A 24,087-nucleotide genomic window follows, 5' to 3' on the forward strand; every position below is an offset into this window, starting at 1 on the left:
GGGACCGGGAGATTTCCTGTTTTGCATAGAATTGATTGCTTCGTGCACCTCCAACAAAGAGATGGGTCTGCCCAATTCTCTGGCGATATTTACTTCAATTTGAGGATATGTTAACCGGTCTAAAGGATTGGGGGTCGCTGCAGTAATTGGGTTGCATTCAGAAGTATACAGTGTGGTATAGAAATCAGAAAAACACTTATTGATAACTGCTGGATCAGAAGCGAGGCTACCATCAGGTTGCTTAATTTGAGAAATCAATCTAGAAGCGCTAGCTGCGCGGGCCTGCTGTGCCAATAATCTTCCAGCCTTATCTCCCTGCTCAAAAAAGTTTTGTTTCGATTGTCGCAGCTGTCTCTCCACTACGCGTGTCATTAACAGGTCATGTTCCGAATGTAGCAGTAACCGTTTCTTATAGAGGGTGGGGGATGGGGAGGTGGAGTAGGTTCCATCAAGCTTTAAAAGTTCCTCTGCAATCTCCACCAGCCTAGCCTGCTCAGCCCTTCTCATTTGGGAAATATAAGATATCACCTGTCCACGAACAGTAGCTTTAAGCGCTTCCCACAGAATGTTACTGCTGACATCAGGGGTGTCATTAAACTCTATGTAAGAACGAATTTGAGTCGCAACAAAATCTTTGAATGTATTATCTGACAACAAGTGCGAGCTGAACCTCCATCGTGAGCGTGGAGTTGTATCTCGTGGAAAACTAATGTCAACTGTGGTGGGAGCATGGTCGGAGATGGTTATTGGGTGATACTCACATGCATTCACGGCGTCTAGGAGATTATTATCAAGCAGGAAGAAATCTATTCGGGAGAACGTGTGGTGTACATGGGAAAAAAAAGAAAAAGCTCTACCATGGGGGTTTTTAAACCTCCAAGGATCAGAGATTCCCAACTGCGATACATACGTTCTTACTACATTCGCTGATTTGGATAGTGTGGTTTGTGTAGGGGAAGATCTGTCGAGAGTCACATCCTGCACGAGATTAAAGTCCCCACCCATAATAATGCGGTGACTATCAGCGTTTGGAATTTTTGCAAAGAGCCTCGTAAAAAATTGGTCATCGTCCCAGGTTGGCGCATAAACTGAAACTAAGACCACAGGTATATTCTGAAGCGTGCCCGAAACTATGACATAGCGGCCGTCAGTGTCTAGAATTACATTTGTTGGCTCGAACAAGACCCTTTTATGAATAATAATGGCTGCCCCTCTAACTTTATCTGTAAATTTTGAATGGAATAAGTGGCTCATCCACGCCCTCTTAATACGTGGGGTGTCAGATGTTTTGAGATGTGTCTCTTGCAAAAATATCACGTCCCCTTTAAGGTGTTGTAACTGTGTCAGGATCTTACCAATTTTAATCGCATTGTTCATGCCCTTAGTATTCCAGGAAATCAGACGAACTCCGTTATCTGTCTTCACAGCATTAGCCATAGAGCCGACAGTAACAAGTTAGATTGACACTGCATGACCTGTATTCTGTACTGTAATGAAGGGAGAGAGAATGGGGAGGCGTTGAAAAGGAGAGAAAAAAAAGGAGAGAAAAAAAAAAAAAGAAAGGGGGGGGGGGGGGGGGGGGAACAAAAAATAAAGACAAAACAGTGATAACATTTGTGACCACCTGAGGGCTACACCCACAATAAGGAACAACATCTGAGCTCTCCAGCTCACAGCTAACAACTAAACTAAGCTTCCGGGGTCTCCTTCCCTTGCATTAACAATAATTGACCCCACATAAGTCACAGAGAAAAACATTAATAAACATATCAAGTGCTATGTTCCAGACAAGGTATATAAACTTTTTTTTTTTTTTTTTTTTTCCCCTTTGCGGAGAAATGAGCCAAAGTATAAAATATTACTGCATAGGACTTGCACATCTATGGCTCCATACAACGTTTAAAAACTCTAGAACATCCTGTGAGAATAATAATAACATCCAGGACCAGGAGGTAGAGCTTGTTAAACTTTGCAAACACATGTGTAAATTAAAAAAAAAAAAAAAAAAAAAAAAAAAAAAAAACTTGGCACGGGAACGGGTTGAAGATAATCTAAATTCTTAAAGTAGCCTGGTGTAAACGAGAAGAAAGAAACGTGAAAAAGAGGAAAAATATTAGCGAATATCGGATCTCAAATCAATGTGCAGGTAATGTAATAAAATGTCCAGCCGGTGATTATTGTTTAAACCTCTGCACAGTCAAAACACCAGCAGTCCGTCGGGACCGTGGTCTGTAACTACTAATGATGCAGTCTGAGAATTAACTCCAGGCCCGTCCGGGGCTGGTGAAGACAGTTATATAGTTGGCATCATATTAACTCACGGTTATCCAGTAAGCATAACAGTGGTTCATCATGGTGGGCTTACTGTAGTCGCTCATCGTCGTCAGGTCTCCTCCGTGCGGATGGATGTTATGAAGCCTCTAGCCTCGGAGACCGAAGAAAACCTCTTCCTCTCCCCATCTTTCATCACGATGACAAGCCTGGCAGGGAATAGCAATGCAGGTTTGAAGCCCATGTTGTAGAGCTCCGACATCACCTCCCTGTACTTCTGGCGTTGTTCCACAACCTCCGGCGCGTAGTCCTCGTAAATGGAGATGGGGGAGCCTCTGTACTGCAGCTTGCCTCTCCTGGTTCGGGCTTCACGTATGATCCTCTCCTTCACCTGGTACCTGTGCAGCCTGATAATGACGGGCCGTGCTCTCTGCCCCGGCTTCGGTTTCTCGGATAGCGTACGATGAGCTCGGTCACATTCCGGCGGTGAGTCCAGGACGCCTTCGCCAAAAACTTCCATGAGCAGGTCTGCAAAGAAGGCGGTGGGTCGCGGTCCCTCCACTGACTCAGGTACGCCGACCACTCTGATATTGTTCCGCCGGCTCCGGGACTCCAGGTCGCTGACTTTAGCTAACAGCTTAGCATTGCTCTCCGTCAGCATAGCACAGGATGCCTCCACTGTCAACAGGCGCTCGCCTTGTAGAGTAGCATTTACCTCGAGAGAGACTATCTTCTGAGCGTGGTCAGACACTGTGGTGTGGACGTGGTCCAGCTTTGTTTCGAGTGTTGAAATGGAGGCTTTGAAATCAGCGGAGAGGGCTTGGCGGTGTTCTTCCAAAAGGTTAGCAATGGCTGCCATGCTAAACTCATCACTTGCCTCGTGTGCGGGACTGACCTTAGCACCCTGCTCTTTTACGTTGTGTCTGGTCGCGTACGTCGACATATTTCGGGGATATGTCCGTCAAAAGAGATGAATATTACCCTTTGTTGTGACTTTCGGGGTCTTGAAACGTTAAATTGACAATAGTTGCGGGAGCGAGACTCGACACGCGTCTACTCCATCGCAGCCAAACCGGAAGTCGTCAGAGCGGTTTTTTACTCCAGGTACTTTCTGGTCCCAAAACGGGGGGGGAGTGGTATTCGCCCTATCCTGGATCTACGTGCTCTGAACAAATTTCTCAGGAAATACAAGTTCAGGATGCTCACACACGCATCCCTGCTGCGCCTGGTGCGACAGAACGATTGGTTCACTTCTGTCGATCTGAAAGACGCGTATTTCCACATTCCAATATATCCTCCCCACAGAAAGTATCTGAGGTTCGCTTTCCAGGGGACGTGCTACGAGTACCGCGTGCTCCCATTCGGTCTGTCTTTAAGCCCGAGGGTGTTCGTCCGGTGCACGGAAGCCACATATCTGGACGATTGGCTACTTTTGGCACAATCGAGGCAGGAGGCCATGGCGCATACGCGTATTCTCACATGGCACCTATTGGACCTGGGTTTTGTGATAAACGCGGAAAAGAGCATGCTGTGCCCGACACAGGACATAATCTTTCTGGGATTATCCCTGGACTCGGTGATTTTCACGGCGCGCCTCTCGGCGGAGCGAGTGAGAGCTTTCAGAGCATGTCTCGCGCTTTTCCATCCAGGCAAATCTGTTCAATTCAGATTGTGTCTTCGATTACTCGGACTGATGGCGTCAGCCATTCTCGTGGTTCGTCTCGGTCGCCTCCACATGCGGGAATTCCAGCTCTGGGTGGCCTCATGCGGGCTGGATCCCGTGCGTCATGGCGCACGGAGAGTGTTGGTTACGCCGGGGTGCGTCAGGGCACTGCGCCACTGGCGAGCCCCGTCGTTTCTGACCCGCGGGGTGCCCATGGGCTCTGTCCTGTCCAGGAAGGTGGTCACTACGGACGCCAGCCTGACAGGGTGGGGCGGAATTCACGAGGGCCGGTCAGTGAGGGGCCGCTGGAGTGTGGACCTCCAGCGGTCTCACATAAATTTTCTGGAACTTTCAGCGGTGTTCCTCTCCCTGAAACACTTCCTTCCGTCTCTCATGGGCCATCATGTCCTGGTGAGGACGGACAATACGACGACGGTAGCGTACATCAACCGCCAAGGGGGGTTGCGCTCTCGTCAGTTGCACATGCTGGCACGCAGACTGATCCTGTGGAGCTGCGGTCGTCTCCTCTCCCTGAGGGCGACGCACGTCCCGGGAGCTCTGAACACGGGCGCGGACCTGTTGTCCAGGGGCGCGCCGGTATACGGGGAGTGGACTCTGCACCCAGAGATTGTGGAACAGATATGGGCCCGTTATGGTCGGGCCGCGGTGGATCTGTTCGCGTCAAGAGGAAACGCGCAGTGCGCGCTGTTTTACTCTCTGCGCAACCTGGATGCTCCCCTCGGCATAGACGCACTAGCGCACGTCTGGCCGCACGAGCTTCTTTACGCGTTCCCTCCCCTGGCCCTGATACCCCCCACTCTGTCCAGAGTGAGGGACCACGGCCACGCGCTGATTCTGATAGCTCCGCATTGGCCTGCAATGCATTGGCTGGCGGAGATATATCGGTTGCTGTGCGCGCAACCTTGGCAGCTCCCGCTGCGCAGGGACCTGTTATCACAGGGGGGGGGGACGGTTTTCCACCCGCACCCAGAACGCCTGGCGCTGTGGGTTTGGCCCCTGAGTGGTTCAATTTGTCGGCTGTGGGACTCCCACAGCGTGTGATTTCCACTATACAAAGTGCTCGAGCCTCTTCCACTAGGTCTCTGTATGACTGTAAGTGGAGAGTGTTTGAGGACTGGTGTCACAGAAATGGCCACGTTCCTTTTCAGTGTCCAGTAGGTGTGATATTGTCATTCTTACAGGACCTGATTGACAAACGAAAAGCCTTCTCCACAGTTAAAGTGTACTTGGCAGCTATAGCCGCCTGTCACGTGGGGTTTGGGAAACAAACAGCGAGCCAGCACCCGCTGGTTTGCCGTTTTATGAAGGGAGCGCGCAGGCTTCTCCCCGTGTCCAGACCGCTGGTGCCACCATGGGATCTGGCTGTGGTTCTGGAGGGGCTCAAGGGTCCTCCTTTTGAGCCGCTGGGGGGAGCAGGCTTGAAACACCTGTCTCTCAAGACAGTGTTGTTACTGGCTCTGGCTTCGGCTAAACGGGTTAGTGACATCCATGCGCTTTCGGTGCATCCATCATGCACTCAACTTTACCCGGGGGATGTGAGGATGATTTTGAAGCCCAACCCGGCCTTTGTGCCTAAGGTAGTGGGCTCATGTTCTCCTATTGACCTTGTGGCCTTTGCTGCCTCGCCTGGAGAGCAGCGGTCACATGCGTTATGTCCAGTCCGTGCGGTGCGCACTTACATGGACAGGACTAAGGGTTTCAGGAGGAGCGATCAGCTGTTTGTCTCCTGGGCTAATCCTCATAAGGGGAAACCTGTCACAAAGCAGCGCCTGTCCCACTGGGTCGTGGAGGCGATTGCTTTGGCTTATACGAGTCAGGGTTTGCAGACACCTGCGGGTCTGCGGGCGCACTCGACTCGGGGCTTGGCCGCATCCTGGGCCTTATTCAGGGGAGTTTCTGTTCAGGACATCTGTGCTGCAGCGAGTTGGTCCTCGCCTCTCACTTTTGTCCGTTTTTATATGCTGGACGTCTCCGCTCCGTGCGTGGCACGCGCGGTTTTGCTGTCCTGATTGGAACAGAGTACCTTTTTCCCTGTGGGTTGGTGGACGCTCGATAAGCTTGTCTGGCAATACGGGAGCAACCATATCCCATAGTGAGACATCGAACGAAATATTATGAAAGAGAACTTTAGGTTATTTACATAACCCCGGTTCTCTGAGTAATATGAGTGAGATGTCTCACCAGACTACCCTTCTTGCTTGGGCGAGTGAGAAGAGGTGCTTATCTTGAATGAGGGTGGTGCCGTCCGCATGAGCTATTTAAGGTAGGTGGGACTACCTGTGGCGGACGGACACGTTCACCAGCCAATCAGGATTGGCGTAATGAGATAAATGCTTCTGAGGGCTGCAGCGAGGCGTGCATCCCATAGTGAGACATCTCACTCATATTACTCAGAGAACCGGGGTTATGTAAATAACCTAAAGATTTAAATCAGGAAAGCATTGAATAACAGTAGGTATCCCTAATAAAACAAGAGAAAATGAGAAATTCGGTCGTCACACAGCCAGGAGTGAAGCACTGCACAAATCCAATGTACTTGGTGTTATCTCATAAATGTGAGAGGGGTGCAGCATGACCGTGTTGTACTTTGGGTGCACATTGAGTATGTATGAGTTTTCAGTTTGAGTTTATTGAGTTGAGGTTTTTTTTACTGGCATGGCAGGGAGAAACTCCAACAATGCCAAAAGCAGAAACACACATCAGTTACAACATTTTCACATTAACGTCCACTCCCTTAGATCACTGGAAGTCCTCCTTTCTCTCCCTCTTGCTCTGATTCTGTGAATCAGATCTGAACACGGATGTCTCTTTTCATAGAAGGACTTTTTTTTCACTTTTTAAGTGACAAATCTTTCTCTAGCTTCCCCTGTCTTTTGCACACACACACACACACACACACACACACACACACACACACACACACACACACACACACACACACACACACACAGAGATTGTGGTCTGAAGCCTCACAGATCTCACAAATTACATTTTTTGAAACATAGAACAAAATTTGTCATGGCCAATAGTCTAATTCTTAACTAATTTCTTCCTCAAGCAGAGCAATGTTGTACAGTGTGTGTGTGTGTGTGTGTGTGTGTGTGTGTGTGTGTGTGTGTGTGTGTGTGTGTGTGTGTGTGTGTGTGTGTGTGAATGTTACAGTACACACGTTCATGTCTTTCTTGCACTTCCACTTCTGACCTGATATGAATTGGGGCAGTGTTGCCTAAAACATTTATGGTTGCCAGTTCCAGGTAAATGCACACCCAGTCCAGTTATACAGTCACAGAAACTTACAATTTGAGAACTGATATACAGATGATAAACTTATCTCAGTTTTGTCATTTCTAAACCTAGAAAGTTTCAGCCAGTGATATAACTCTGTTTACACTCATTTTCAACCAAACATTTCTTTCAACACAGACATAATATTTCAGTACCCTATTGTCACTTAATTTGCAATATTTTATCAAAATTTTGATCATTCAGAGGGGATTTACTTCAATGGCCCCTAAATGGTTCAAGAAGAAAAAGAGTTTTTCAGGTTACTGGATACAATTTTTCTAAAAGGAGCTCAAAGGGCTGCTTAATATTTTTTCTCCTTTATAGTTCGTGATTAAATACAATTCTAAAAAGAGTGGTGAACCATGAAATTTAGCATCATCAAGTGGTTTTGGAAATAAAAAGTCATCCTCACATTGCTATAGTATGGAAGATAATAACTTGACATTTTCCATGAGCTCAGAAACCTACAAATCAACCCTTTTATATTTGTGAGCTTTGTTATTGGGTGATTGATTGTCATAATTTAATTCCATTGCGGTACAACTTCTACTGCTGTAATCATGTGATGAGTATTTGTCTGAGGTTGCTCAGTCACTTATTATATTCCATGCTGTCATAGATTATCACACCATGAGGGCATGTCTGCGGGAATCATTTAGGAGATTAGTATTTTTTAACTTATTTTCATCTGTGTGCAATATGTCTCAAATTAACTGCAGTGATTATATTTGTTGGTCATTATGTGGCTTTGTTGCATTCCCTTTGTTTACAAGCCTTACCTCCCCACAGTTTTGAGGTGTGTTGGGTTTTTTAGAGTTTGAGATTAGGAAGCATTTCTTTAATCTTTAAGCATCTTAATGCCTTTTACATTTTCCTATTCTTTTCCTCCTGGTTCTCCTGGTGATTTCATTATCTAACTATGACAAATAGTTAGACAAACAACAGTGCAATGTATCAATTTTAAAAAAACCAACAACAACAACAACAACAACAACAACAACAACAACAACAACTGTAAAACCAATCATAAATTGTAATTTTCTCTGAAAGAGTTCACCTCATCATTAAAACACAATCATAGATCAAAATCCTTTCGACCTCAAGTTCCTGTCTGCAGGAGTATCAGTCAGTGCTGGTTTCAGTTACTCAGCAGATTGTGAAAGTAAACAGGATGTTTCATAACTGACAGTTAAAATGAATGACTATAAGTTAGAAATGTAGGATGTCATGACATGTTTATCACTCGTTCCTCTTCATATATCATTACGTGTATTTTACAGCATAATTAAAGAGAAAACTGAGTCATGGTTCATCGGCTGGTTCTGTGAAATGAAGTGACACAACCTTCCCCTGCATCCCTGAATCTCTCCTTTGCCCTCAGGGCTCTTTAGCTTTGACACCCGATTTGGTCTAGAAATGTTAGACTTTTCAATTAGATCTGAACCTGAATTACAGATGTAAAACCTCCCCCGGACCAAACACAGATGAAAGGGGTGGTCTCAGTCCACTGAACCATGGTTCAGTTCATTTCTAGTGTGAAAACATTTTTTGGATGGTTCAGACTTTTGGAATATATATAGTAAGTTCTGGAAAGCTATCATCAGAACCAGAAAAGGAAAAATGAGCTGGGAGGACACAAAAGACCAAGTTTTTAATTGAAATATGGTCTGACGGCTTTATAACAAGAACCGGAAAAAAACCTGTTGATACTTTCTAGCTTTTTTCAATAAAGGATGAGAGAGTATATGAATGGACACAAAAGCAATGCCACCTGAAGATAAAGTAATGCCATTATAAAATTATAATATTTAATTATAATGAAAATGGTGACAGAAGGTTACCTGCCAAATTAACAACACATCAGACATACACTCTACTGACCAATCAAGTTTAACGTCATTGCCTTGGTTGCCCTCATTGCACAACCTGCATTAACTTTTCCAAGAAAGTGAAGATATTTTTTAGAAGGATTTGTTTTGTTGTAAGCTCCCAGAGAGCAGCAGCATATTCAGTGGAAGACTAGGTCTTGCCTTTGACTGGATTTGATTCGAAAGACTTGCCAACAAAGATCATCTATAAAACTGCTTAGAAACAAAGTGAATTCTTACATGTTGGTCTGGAAGTGTTGGTTCTCTGCGGTGATGTCAATATCAGCTTCAGTCATTACATTTCCTCAAGATCAGAGAGAGAGATGGTTACTTTTCCTCACAAGACATAACAAATGACTTGACTAATAAGTATGCCAGATGTTAATGTGGGTGTCATTATCACGGTGGGTATCCGACATGATTTTCCTTGCAGATTCTCTCCTTGGTGCGTCAATAGTGATTGTGGGCAACATAAAGAGAAGTTGATGCTGAATTTCAACATTCCAGTGAACAGACATTTCTAACTAGAACCGCAGCAAAAACTGGCACTACAAATTTCATGACTTCATCTCAGACCTGAGACCATAAAAGAACATTTTCCTTGGATTCTTTGTACACAGCGGGTTATTATCTGACCCCTTCAGCAGTGAGATAAAACAACATTTTCCATACATCTCTCAATCATGAATCTATCATCTCAAAGTCTATTGAAGCTGTGCAGACATGAGTCAGCATTTCTGGGGATTCCCCTTCCTGAAGCTGAAGGACTCATTATGTAATGCCTTGAGTTGTGGTTTAGACCTTTAAACCACAGGATGTTAGAAAACCCATGGTTCAGTCTCCCAAAAACACATGCCTTTATAACTCCATTTCTCTCCCCTTGATCTCCGTACGTGTCTGTTTTGTACTTTTTATTCCTTGCCTGTTCTTGCATTTTTTTTCTAGGTGGTTAATTGGTGTGTTTTTTTGGGAGAAACTGGTCCTACTGAGTGTTGATGACTAGGAAAGACAGTATTGGGCATAGTATGGACAGAATCAACAAATGAATGAAAGAAACAGTCCAAGTAAACATTTCCTGTATTTGAGGTTACCAACAGTGTGTTATTATTGATTATTCTGGTCAGGGTTTTTTTTTTTATTGCTTATCCAGTTTTAAAAAAATGTTAAAAGAAAAGTGTGAAAAATGCCCAATTAAAACTCCCTAAAGCCCTAAAATCATTAATTAGCTTGTTTTGTCCAAGAATTCCAAAAAACCAAGATGTCTTAGTTATTTAACCTTTATTTAGCCAGGTAAGTCACATTGAGGCTGGAAAACTAAATCCTAAAATAAACCTAAAAGTTAAAAACTAGTTTCCAATGGTTTTGAAAAAACATGGCAGTTGAGAAGCTGAGGATATTTATAATTTTTTCCTGAAAAATTATTTATACAATTATTCAATTATCACAATGAATTTACAATGAATTTTCTGTTAATCGACTAATTGATTAGCCAACTAAGTATTTCAGCTGTAATAAGTTATTTTTTAACATATGCATCTCCAGCCTATTTAGTGAATTACTGTAATACTGTATGTTCCTATGTAGACAGTAGAGCTAGCACATCTGCTGAAAATCACAATAGTAAAGTACTAACATGCTGATTTTGCATAGATAAAATGTCAAAGGTAATTCTGAGAAAAAACTGATCAACGCTGGATTATGAAACCATATTACAGTCATTCTGACATATTCTGATCCACATCATACTGTACATGCTTTGTCATCAGTGGCGCAGGAAACATTAATACCTGTGACATGCATATCAAACTGTGGCTTTTTTGCTTTAAATGGTAAAACATTTTCAAGAAAGATCATACTGTGCCATGATAGCAGGAAACTAATCAAAAGGTTACATCTGATATGATCGTAGCTTGTTCTCCCACACGCTTTCACTTCTATTCTTCAGAGATAAAAATAAAATAAGGAAGTGATTACAAGACTAGTTCCGCTACATGGACCGTCATGCGTGCTACAGGTCATATACCAGAATCATTTACAGTAAGATTATCATGGTAACTGCATAATAACTCATCATAATAAAATTATAAAAAGGTTGAAATATTATAAAATGGGTCCAGAAATTATTAGAAAACTAATAATGAGAAAGAAAAATGTAGTTATTCAATAGAAGTAGAATTATTAAATTATAGAATAAATTTGTCCCACATAGATTTTTGCGATTTTGATTCTTTTCATATTTAAATTTTGATCAAATGCTATTGTTATTGCACCTGATATTCTAGTTAAAGGTCTTGGAAGCATTACACTTTTGTTCAACTGCAACATTTTGACATTAAAATCATATTTTTTCTCTTTATTATTGAAAGTCCTGCGGTTTAAGTCACATGTCGTCATAGTAATAGTACTTATATCACACCCTAAATCATCACAGCTTCGTGGTATTTCCCATTCGGAAAAATAAGATATAGAAACGTATGATGAGTCATAGTGAGTAAAACAGATGTGAGTCATTCTCAGAGCCACACTGTGATCTGTCGCCCCAATTGAGTATCACATGTTGTTGTGGTCACAGTTCTTGGAATCACACCGTCTTGATATCTGTGTGATCAGCTATATGTGTGCACGGTGCGGGTCTGAAAACAGCTGAGGTGTGTGAGATGAAACTTGTGAAAATGGATATGAAAAAAATCTGCAAAGCTGGGTGTTTTCTCATTGTAACATATGGCACATTAAAACTACAAATTGTGTCAAAATGATGTATGTCAATTTAAAAAATGCATAATTAATACGTTTTTATGTATCCTTCTGTGTATTTCTCCTCCAGGTACACCGATAAGTGACACTGTATGTGAGCGTTGTCCTGCTGGTCATTTTTCCATTGGTGGCTCCTCCACAGAGCCATGTCAGCCCCACACAAACTGCACAGATTTGGGCATGAAGACACAGGCATGGGGCTCCTCAATGTCAGACAGCCGCTGCAGCCGTGGGGACAAGATTGTGACACTGGATTGCTCTCAGCATCAAACTTTGTGCCACACTGGTGAGACCACATACAGATATACAGTACACTGCAACTCACTGCAGTAGGGTTTAATCTGTTATAGGAATCATATGGAAGGTTTTAGGACTAATTGAGGATGGAGATCAGTTGCACAGTATTTACACAGTGTGCACACATGTGATGATGTTTTCCAAGCAAACCTCAGTTGTCAACAACTTAAAATCAGACAAGACTGAATTATTTCAGGCATGTGGTCATTTTCATTCCTGAAGGCAGGAAGGGGATTTCCTTGGTCAGGTTCGTTGTCCAGATTCCATTTTTGTCCAGATTCTTTCGTGTCTGAAAACCAAAACAAGACAGAAAACAGAGAGCAAAGGGTTGAATGGGATGCTTATGGCACCACTGACATAGTCACCCATGATGAATCAATTAGTCTTTTGACTGTCACATCCTCACATTGTAATAACAGAAGAAGCTGAGTTTAGCAGAAATGAGACACGAGACGATTTGGTTAGTCTTTGTTACTCAGAGTTAAACTATGACAGATGCCGGCAATTCATTTTCGAAAGAAAGGCCTTAAATGTGATGCTGAATTCCCAGAGCCTGAGAAACCACAGTCACTGAAGAACACACACATGCAGATGTACAGACCCTGGCACACTCATGCATACTGTGTACCACACTTAGAAGAAAACATCACAAAGCCGTTGTCCCTCAGGGAGGGTGATGCTCTCCGCAAACATTCATTCACAAATTGTCTTCCTGCGGACTACACAACCACAGAATGTCTGCAGCAAATCCTGGAACTGTTTAGCAGATTTTTTGTTTTTTTTGACAAAAGACATTAAATTGATAGTGGTTGTGATTCCACAAAGCGCTACGTGATTTGGGGAAACCACCAGGATGTCAGTGTCAATCACAGACCAAGCCACATTTACGTCATCCAGACATCAAATAAACAAGTTTAATGTCCTCTTTACATTAAAGTCACTCATGCTACATTGATACCAGTTTACTAAACCTTCTTATCATGTTCAACGATGTGTCTCACTGCTGTTCAGCAGTTCAATCAGTTTCACACATACATAAATACAGGAATGCTTCATAATTGTATGAAAGAGGTGATGTCATGACAGTTTCACATAATCTTCAGCTTTGAATGTTCTGACTACAACTGATCTTATCAAAGTTTCCCTAATTTGAAAAAAATAAATTGCTCTTCACCAAAATACTTTTGCCTTATAAGGAAGACTTGATGTAATCAGGAGACCTTAGCTTGCAAAAATGCAAGGCATGTAATGACGAAATAATGTTGGCGTATCTGTGGTGTAGTGAAGCTCAGCAAAAAAATGTGCAGCACATTTCACCACAGCTCACCTCAATTTGCATCATTTCGCCATGCAGCTCTGGCTGCTCTCATGCAAATCAGCCCACAAGGGCTTAGTTTGGTTTGGCTAGTCATATATCAATGGTGGTACTCTGTGCTGTCAATGGAGAACAGAGAGAGAGGAAATGCTTATTTCTGTTGTGGTCGAGCTACGTGCCAACACTCTAAATACACACACACACACACACACACACACACACACACACACACACACACACACACACACACACACACACACACACACACGCACGCACACACACACACACACACACACACACACACACACACACAAACACACGCACAGACACACGCACACACACATATAAACAAAAGCAGATTGATGGGATTCCTCCTGGAAACCAAACAGTAATAAGAATGTATACATCACCTGTGTAAAAGGAGAGAAATCTCTGTAAGGAACACATTTTGATAGAACTTAAGTGCAAAATGTTCAGTCAGTCTGGTCAATGGCGTTAACCTCCATTAAGTGTTTCACATCTATCTCAAAACAATACTTGTTCGCCATTTGTATATGAACATGGAAAGCATAATTGGTTGCTGTAATTGTTCTTTCTGTCTATGCTGGCTGCAAATATCTCTTACGTACTTAAATCAATTTGAATGTGATGAAAAAGTCCTATTATATTGCAAAAATGCATTCCAGAGTTTAGCTGAAGCTAATCATACAACATCTAACCAAGTCCAAGACTTGAAAAATGTGTACATATCTTTTAAGATGACTGGCTATAACAGATGGGAAATATTTAAACTTTTTGTCCAAGATGTTTCTCACTTGAGCCTCAACCAGAAATATAGTTCTTAGCAACTGTAGAAACACTGCATCAATTTGTTTCAACATTCTTTTCAAGTAATCAACAATCTTTCACTATCATGCATTTTGATTTTAACCCTCACTCTCTTTTTTGTCTCTTCTTTCCAGATGTGACCCTGTGTGAGGAGGCAGTCTTCCAGTCACTTGCCTCACTGCGACTGTCCTCAGTGCCCCTGGAACGCCTTTTGGAGAGTCTTCCGGGGCGAAGGGTGGACCGCAAGAGCCTGGAGAGGCTGAAGAAGGCCTGTTCTCCCCAGCAGCAAGTTCTCCAGTTGCTGCGTCTTTGGAGGGAGCAGAACAAAGACCAGGACAAGCTGTATGGCATCATACAAGGTACTGACAGGGGACACTGCTCTTCTTACGTTTTAGTTTAGTTTTATTTTTCAGCCAGTTATGCAGTATTAATAGTGTACCATGTCTCTGCAGGTGTGAACCACTGTGAAAGGAAGGTCTCCCGCTGCAACGACCTTAAGAACCTAACCTTGGATGATCTTCTGAAGGTGACCAACAGCCTGCCAGGGGTTAAAGTTCATCAGGAGGACGTCCAGGCCGTGGTCTCCACTTGCCTGCCCAGGCAGTACATCCTGCAGCTTCTTCATCTCTGGAAGACCGCTAACTATGACCTGGATCTAGCTAAAGGTCTATCTCACAGTCTGAGGGTCCTGCGCAGCCAGGGGGCACCACGCTATCTGCTAAAAGGCCTGAAGAAGATCAGCCGCATCATAGGAAGCACCTCTGCACCCAAGATGTATGAAAAGATGTTTGTTAGTATGCTGCAGGATGAGTTGTGTTTTAAAACTCACAAGCCATTAAATGAATAAGGAAATTATGTAGAGACAGGAATAATATGTGCAGACACTAATGCATTGTCAAATAGTGAACACAAGAAGAGACACACAATGAGCAGGGGGATAGATATACAGTACCAGTCAAATGTTTGGACATACTATCTCATTCAAATGAATGAGAAAGTGTGTCCAATTTTTTGACTGGTACTGTATGTGAAAGGGTTACAGATATAGGTCACACTACAACATCAGGACTTTAGGATGTCACCAAATGATATCAAGCTATGCAATACAATATGAAGTGCCTGGAGGTGTTTTGTCGGAAAAAGGGCAACAGAAAAAACAAAAAAACAAAAAAAAACAACAACACACCCATCAAAACCCTTAGCCACAATAAAGATGTTTTCATTATTAGTGGTAAAATGGTAACAAGGTTTGTTAATAACTTTATACCCACCCTCGGTCTTCAGTGATGAATCAAATAAGGCTTAGATGAAAAAAATAATCCATCACACATCTGTGTGTTCCAGGAAAACCATTCCAAAAAGTAAAAAAAAAAATGTTTCCTGGGAACTTTTTGACCGGAGTCTGTGAAAAATAAATAACTATTTAATATGTAAATAGCACACTATTTTATGGAAGAAGGGCTGGCAGAGTTTTGTGTTTTTATTATTATTGCTTTCTCGCTGTTTGAGAGGAAGGATTTGGTTTCATAATGAAATACATGTATTTTCTACAGTTTCCCTTTGTTTGTTGGTTTGTTCTGGACTGCTGGCAAGTAAAGCTCATCTGATTTTTTTGAAATTGTCAGCTTTATGAATGTACAAAGGAGTGCAATTGTGTTCTATTTAAAGAATAATTTTACTTTCTGAATATGTAAAGGCTTTGTGTTTATGACTTTATCAGAAAAATACTGGATTCCAAATGCTGCAAGTTCATGAAGTGATATGTGTTTTATATTTTGTTTTATCACTTTATATTATTAAGTGTATGATCTGTATTGTATATATGCCTGACTTGTTCTCTTTAAGCTTGTGTAACTTGTGAACACTAATGTCAAATGATTTGATTAAAATCAGTTCGTAAAAATGCATTAATTCTTCATAAAAAAAAGCAAGTGGCAACTGAATAGATTAACTTTGGGCTTTTTTTGCTGTGACTGGAACTCTAAACAGGTTGTATTTCTTTCTGTCACGCTTTTACTTTTGTCCTGTATAGCCTTTTATAACTCTTTTTATGTTAAAAAGCAACATCAGCTAGTAGAAACTTGGCAGACTACCAGCAGCCACTATCAACTTTTCCACTTACACATGTGACCAGCCATCACCTGGGACTACTTTCATCTTTTTGTCTGAATATATTTGAACATCTTAGTGATGAATCTACATGTCATCTGTTAGTCATTTAGATCTGTATCAGAGGATGTTCATTCATGTTGAGCTCTCAGAGTAGCTCATTAGCATTTTGAATGGGGAAAGCTCCTGTACGCAGTACAGAGATGTTGACATGTTGTTGCCATGACGATTTTGTTGCCCACATGCTGTCTAAACTACGTGCAGGCAGGATTGTCTGGTGATTCCAATACAACACGTCAACATCACATCGATACCAAAACCATATAAAATTCAATATGATAATAAATCAGTCCTAATTATTGATTTGCAACATTCCCCACAGTGCTATAATTAACCCAGAGAGACGTTTATGGGAAAACTGCCTCAGTAAGGCATCATCTCATGGTAGGACTAGCAATACTTTATATCTTCATGTCGCACATTCCTGTTTCATATTGTTATGTGAGGGTGTGTTGGGACACTTTTATTCTAGGATTTGACATATGTCATATATTGACATATATTCACTTATACTCATTATCTCCTGGTGCACGTTGCCTGTTTAAGGGTTTTAATTAAATTTGCAGGGTTTTAAATAGCAAGAAACAGCGAATTGTGACAAAATGACCCACAAAAAAGACTGAGTGACAAACGTTTATTATTGACAATTCTTATTTTCATATTTAAATAATAGTTTGGTTTATTTTAGGCAAACTCCTTGTATTGCTTTGTGTTAAGGCACAGCCCTACACAATTATATTGTTGTACACAAGATCAGTATATTAGTAGTAGGTAACAGTTTGTGTAAAAATATATATTTATATTCTAAGCTCAAAGGTCCTCTAGTTTTTCTGGTAGATTTTCAGGGCTTCCATCTGCATCTCATAGGCTTAAACAGTTAACATCAGTCAGATGCGGTTGAAAGCTCCGCAAAGCTAATAAATACAGTGCATCTGGAAAGTATTCACACCCCTTCACTTTCCCCACATTTTGTTATGTTACAGCCTTATTCCAAAATGGATTAAATTCCTTTTTTTCTCATCAATCTACACACAATACCCCATTGTGTGTAGATTGATGATTGATTGGTGTGAATACTTTCTGGATGCACTGTAAATGCAATCCAATTCTGCAGAAACATGACATGAGAGGCATGTAGCTACTGTAGTTGTTTGACTCATCACTGTATTATAAAGCAATGCATCTCCATTTGCTCAATCAGCACTTGTCATACCTTTGACTCATGGGTGGCTGACATGTTTCAAAGGAAAAACTGAATTGTACTATACGCACTATAAACTGCATTTTACGCTTTTTCAACATAGAGCAAGTGGAAAACCCTCCAAAAATATTTGTTCCCTCTCATTTAAACACAAGTCACATGATGATGTGCATGACCTGAGAATAATGCTTATTTATTACATGATTAATACAAATTGTATGCAGTTCAATTACAGTATATTAAAAATTTCAAGTTTCTGCTGTAAAAGATTTTTAACATTCAACGTAGGCATGAGAAAATTGGTGTTCACGCCATTTTCTTAAAGTTTCAGACTACTACTTTTGTGACATTTCAGAGGTCATATTGCTCTGATACTAATACATAAGTGACCCTTATCATAATACTTCCTACGTGTTTTTATTATCACCATGGTTAAGCTTTCATGTCAAAAAATGTAACTCATCCTATAGAAAAGGAAGTGGTCTGACCTTTTACTCTTCATTATCCGTAACATAACACCCACACAAATGAAGTTCCCCTGCTGTGAGCTATAAAGTAGGCCTGATCCTACTGTCAAACCCTCTTCAACAGAAGTGACGACATGCACACCATCAGCATGGTGAGTATCCTGTACTACAATATGCTGTTCAAGATTATAGAAAGCAGAGACTTTAGATGGCGTTTGATGAAAATAATAGAGGAATTAGTCAAGTTTGAGTCGAATACAGAGGCATTAATGGTTTGGATAAATTCTCAAGCAATCTAACTGCATGTCACCAAAGGGTAAATATTTTATTATAAGAAAATAGCTGAGAAATCTGTATGATTTAAATTCAAAATGATTGTGAAAATGAATCACTCCTATCAGGCACTTGTAACATATGTCATATTGTATTTGACCTGCAACTGATGCCAGCACTTTATATAAGTATGTGTTTTTATACTGTACACACCTGGTTCATAGTTTTTAGCTAGTTTTTGGCTGAAAATGAATACAGACAGATACATTTATGTCAGAGTATATAACAAAGCAGCTGCAGTGTACTGATAAAAAGAAATCTTGAAAAACTATTGTTTGTTATTACAGTTAACAGCAGTAGCATCAAATGGTGCAGCTGTAAAACGCTGTGACACATGTGCCTAATCCAGTGCCACAATTACTTACAGTGAGTGCATGAAATCGAGAAACACCTTTACAGTTAATTTATTCCTTATATGTGCATATTTTAAAACTGGCATATTTACAATATTTTACACAATTATATTGCTGAGATTCACACAGAAAAGGTGCTGAACAAACTCAATGGCAGGGTTAGTTACTGGGCAATCCAAATAGAGTATGACCCAAACACACACACGCACACGTGTTTATTTATCTCTAGTATCAATTTACATTTCTGTGGTATTCTTCATTCATACAATACAATTAAGTTGTGATATTAGTGTATGAAAGAGTAACAACAAAGAAGCAGTAGTGCTAATGGTACAGTAATAATAGTAAAACCACGATCCTCTCCTCAGCTGCTCTTACCGGCACTGGTCCTGCTCTCTGATATCCTCTGTGGTGCCTCTGCGGGGGAAGTCGCTCCCAAGTATGAGCATACAGACCATCTCACTGGGAAAACCCTCCTCTGCGACAAGTGTCCACCAGGCACTCACATGACGGCTCACTGCACCACCACCAAATCCACCCAATGCAAGCAGTGCAGGGAAAACCACTATACCGAGCTGTGGAACTACCTGCCCCGGTGTCTCTACTGTAACAACCTCTGCTTGGGGAACATGGAGGTGGAGAAAGAGTGCTCAGCGGTGAGCAACAGGGTCTGTCGGTGCAAAGAGGGCTTCTACTGGACAAATGACTTCTGTATGAGACACTTGGAATGCGGGCCCGGATACGGCGTTCAAACGAAAGGTAGGGCTGATCACCTATAAACTGAGATATATCTCTGTCATCGATTTTCTTCAAAGTAATATACTGCACTACTATAGAGTGTCGTTTCTAAATGTGTCAGTCCTTATATAAATAACAGCACTATAAACAATGTACCAGTCACTCAACAATGTATATTAGTAGGAGTAACAAGTGTTTTCCAAATTAAAGGATAAGTTTCCAAAGTCCATGGCAACTCCACTGATATAGCACGGCACATGGTGTCTCCAGAGGCACCGCAGTAACTTAAAAGGCTGTAATTAACCAAACATTAACCGTCGTCTACTTCAGGTACATCTCAGAATAACACTGTCTGCGAAACGTGTTCCGATGGCTACTTCTCCAATTCGTCCTCCGCGCTGGAGCCATGCGTAAAACAGCAGGAATGCGCACACGGGCAGATTGTGCTCCTCCCCAGCACAATTTACCAAGACACAGTGTGTGGCTCTTGCCAGGATCTTGCAAATGGAGGTTAGTATGTGACCTGTGACCTGTCTGTCTGTGTACGGTACATTTTTACAAACTGAATTCAATTCTCTCTGCATGGATGTTTAACAAACAGATAAAACAGCAAAGTGTGGAATTCATCATTCAAACCATGGGTTTATTGATTTTCCTCTCCAGGTGAGACACTCCGGGCAATCTCCTCAAAATGCTTTAGTATGCACAGGATGCGTGTGGGAAAACTGAGGAAATTTGTCAGCAGGTGAGCCAACAGTCTTATAATCCGTAGTCAAAAAACAGTCAAGTAGTTCATAAAAAACACCCAATTCTTGCCTGCAATGAATTTGTATCACTCTTCTTTCCTCTTCTTGCATATTCCTTAGCTGCCCTCACCTGTCAATTCACTTAAAACACAGATGCACATTAAGCATAACTTCCCTCCAACAGGTACATACATAAGTCTGGAGAGGAGGGGTGCAACACTGGCAGTCTGTCTAGAGGTCCTCTCCTGGATGAGATCAAAGAGTGGCTGAAGCAGGCTCCAGCAGAGACGGTGAAAAACCTGCCGGAGATGCTGAAGGCTGTACAGTGCAACTCCATGGCAGAAAAGCTGGAGAAGAGTCTTAAGGAGATTGAGCAAACAACAAATTGTAGTTTATCTCTCTGACATACTCAAACGACTGTCAGAGTCCATGGGAGTAAAACTTATACAGTACCTCTTTGTCTGGAATAAGCAATTTTTGTTTCCATTTGAAAACAAGTATTTTAATATATTTTTCATTTGCCCGTTAACTAACAGAACATGCATTACCTCAAAGATTGTCATCATAGAAAATATTACTTATTTACACATGAGATGTTGTAATGAACATTCTTACAGGTTTGTGATGGATGTTTTCCTTTCAGAAAGGCTTCTCTATAACAAGTGAATGTGCGTTATCCTAATGTTTTGAAAATAAATTAGTTTACATAGATAGATCAAGTCGATACACTGTTTTGTTTTGTTATATATTTGATATGAAAATGAATTACTTAATAGATAATAAAGATAATAAATTAATATTTTTTTCTGGAAATGTATGGAATTCTGTAAAAATCTTTGATATTAAACTGTAAACTTGATGTGCAGAAGTTAAATAAAATACATGTTTTAAATGAGACCATGCAGTTGAACAAAATAACCACAAGATGTCGCCACCTTCACTCGTTAAACGCTTGATCACTGTAGAGAAAAACCTTATATGGGGTGTAGAACATGTCAAAAGGTTACCTTTCCCAACTCTGCATTCATAATATTTTGTAATTTCATACATATTTGCAGCGTAGTAAATTTGAAACCTTTTAATCGTCTTGATGCATTTTCCCATTAGGTAGCCTACAGCTGTATGTTTGTTATTTTCTATTTTATTTTACTTTATTTTTATATTTAATCAAATTCAATTATTAAAGTGTATGGTTGGCCTCGGGGCTGTGCTCCATTCAGTGAAACATTCCCATAATATTCCCCTCGGGATTTGTGTATTTATGCTTCTAGTCTTGACTTTATAGTGACCTTATTAGCTATAGCCTAGTCTAGTAGGCCTACATTGCTATATTATCCATTCAGAGTTGTATTAAATGTATTCAGATTACAGACTGAAACGACATGCTGTGATGCAGTAGACACATTGGATCGAGGAGGTGATTCAGTGGCACTCCTCGAGAACCGCTAGGGGTCCCTGGTTCCCAGCTTGTAGACCGTTGTTGCACCCTGCTCATTAATATCTGGCTGACACCAGCACCACCGCCCCCCTCTTGCCACGCCACACCGCCCGGGCATCGCATCTGCTCCCTCACTGTCGCATCACCGCGCGGGGAGGGGCCCCGGTTTCCACTATTGGCTGGTCCTGTATTACCGACAGCTTTACTGTAGGGCCCCGTCCAGAGAGGATGTGCGCTAGAGGTGGTCTTTTCATTCCTCTGAAGCGCAGAGGCTGCTGGGTTTCAACATGATCTTAAGGAGACGCTAATCGTTTTTTTCCCTACCCTTTTCGCCAGCATACAACCTCTTAAACCCGCGCTGGTTTAACCGAAAAGAGATGCTCCCAAAATAAACGCGGATACATTGTCCGGGACACAGCGCGAGGAGAGAAGCATGTAACCGGGAGAAACGGCACCACCTGACTCTGACTCTCTCTCTCATTCTCTCTCTCTCCCTTGCTCCTTGTTTCCTCAAATTTGGAGGCTTCTCGATGTGTTGACTGAACTGTTCTCCTCGTTTTGGGATATTATCTTCAGCAAAATGAGCGAGGAAGTGTCAGAGGTCCCTAAAGAGCTTCTGGGTAAGAAGAGACACGGATTATTTGTAGCCATGTGTCCAGACTGAACACTGAATCACTGATACTGTCCTTTATCATATGCCTCATAGGAGCTCACAGTGTGCATGTGCTCATCAGTGTTACTGACATGTTTTACAATGTATTATGTCCTATCCACACTGTACAGCCACTCATTGTGCTGAGATAGCAGACAATAGTGGAGTTATTGTCTCTGATATTACAAATATCCAACCATTGTCCTCTGTTTTTACTGTGATAATTAGTATCCCTGACCAAATACTATTTTCTATTTCCCCAAAACAGACATTACTATAATCAGACCAGACAATGTAAATGCTTTAGCTTGAAGCTGTTTACACATGAGGTTCCACTGTTGATGATCAAGCTGCCTGTACAGAGGATGTGATGTGGACTACAGATGAAACCCCAAATAGTTTAGAAGCCTGTCATCCCTGTGGACATAAGTTACAGGGTTATTTTCTCCCCACAGTAACCATGTATCACTCATAGTCTGCAGTTTTTAATACACTCTGCCCTTCCCTGCAAAATCTACCATGTCTCTCAGTATTTGTACTGATTGTAGACATACCTACCAGTCCTGCAGGCTGTTTGGCTTCAGCTCTGGGTCTCTTTGTTTGGCGAAGTGGCTCAGTTTTTGACACCTCAGTGCAATGTTGGACAAGCACAAGCTCTGTCTCTCTCTCTCTGGATTTCTCATTGATACACACAAGCATGCAATGTTCCTTTATTTCTTCTTTAAACGAGGAATTAGTGCACAATGTAGATGAGGTGTATAGGAAAATGTTGTAGTGACTTGGCCAAATGTGTGTTCATTTTCTGAGTCACAGAATATTCATCCAGACGGTCACTTCTTTTACTCTATTAACAGAATCTGTGGTATCGTTTATATCCTTAAACCCTCACAAATGTCATATGTAGGTTTTTGTTGATTGAGTTGTTGATAAATTTAAGTTGTTGATAAAAATATGTTACTTTTTTCAGTTTGATTTGAGAATTTCAGCACCTGTAATGTTAAAATGATGCATAGGTCCCCCCTTTACCTGCTAACATCTGGTATTAGTTTGCCTGTTAAATAATTAAGCTTATTAAAAGCAACAACTCTGTGTGACAGTATCAGTCGGTATCAGCATCTTTCACTTCTTTACTGAAATATTCAAACTCCACACTTGTGCATCATTTTAAATGCCTCTCCCACAAATTCAGTTGTATGACATATTTGTTATATGTTTGGGATTTGAGCTAGAATCTAAACTGACTGATCCATCTGTGTGTAGCATTTACCATGCTATCCGTTACCTGTATCACAAATCTAAACAGATTTAGCCCACCGAACCTGAAGACATAGTTTGTTTTTTAATAATATGGTCTCTCTCAGACGTCAAGTGTCCAAGTTGTCTGCATCTATTCTCTGCATTTTCACCTGATCTCATCGGAAACATTCCTGATTTTAGTTGACGCAACTGCCCAACAGTGAACACTTAACATAAGGAATTTGGTTTGTCATGGTTCTGTGCTGTTGTCTGGATTAGTGTATAACCAGCCATTGCTTGAAACATTCACTGGTGCTGGTGATTCAGCATCATGCAGGGTCACTCTTGGCATTCTGCACATACAAGGAGTGTCAGCATTATGCTGCAGACATAACCATCATTAGGTAAAATCATAAAATGCTACATCGTCCTTTTAACTGAAGATGCAAAAC

The 24,087-nt window shown here is 41.5% G+C and overlaps 3 protein-coding genes across 3 annotated transcripts in view; all 3 read left to right on the forward strand.

The window, feature by feature from the left end:
- The window catches only part of LOC133983290 (tumor necrosis factor receptor superfamily member 11B-like), a 34,126-nt gene extending 18,894 nt beyond the window's left edge, over nt 1-15,232 (forward strand). Inside the window, exons 5-7 of the mRNA XM_062422326.1 lie at nt 11,933-12,148; nt 14,437-14,661; nt 14,755-15,232. Of these exons, the coding sequence (XP_062278310.1) occupies nt 11,933-12,148; nt 14,437-14,661; nt 14,755-15,149 (836 nt within the window). The 3' untranslated portion in view covers nt 15,150-15,232. The remainder of the gene's footprint in view (nt 1-11,932; nt 12,149-14,436; nt 14,662-14,754) is intronic.
- A 3,051-nt stretch (nt 15,233-18,283) lies between these two features.
- LOC133983734 (tumor necrosis factor receptor superfamily member 11B-like) lies at nt 18,284-21,167 on the forward strand. Its single transcript, XM_062422910.1, has 5 exons — nt 18,284-18,291; nt 19,194-19,584; nt 19,894-20,073; nt 20,227-20,308; nt 20,494-21,167. The coding sequence occupies exons 1-5, from the start codon at nt 18,289-18,291 to the stop codon at nt 20,711-20,713; spliced, it is 876 nt and encodes a 291-aa protein (XP_062278894.1). The 5' UTR covers nt 18,284-18,288; the 3' UTR covers nt 20,714-21,167.
- A 1,160-nt stretch (nt 21,168-22,327) lies between these two features.
- Nucleotides 22,328-24,087, forward strand: part of LOC133983371 (F-actin-uncapping protein LRRC16A-like) — a 66,325-nt gene continuing 64,565 nt past the window's right edge. Inside the window, exon 1 of the mRNA XM_062422438.1 lies at nt 22,328-22,367. Within this exon, the coding sequence (XP_062278422.1) occupies nt 22,328-22,367 (40 nt within the window). The remainder of the gene's footprint in view (nt 22,368-24,087) is intronic.

Source organism: Scomber scombrus, chromosome 7 (assembly GCF_963691925.1).
Source record: "Scomber scombrus chromosome 7, fScoSco1.1, whole genome shotgun sequence".
Lineage (NCBI taxonomy): Eukaryota > Metazoa > Chordata > Actinopteri > Scombriformes > Scombridae > Scomber > Scomber scombrus.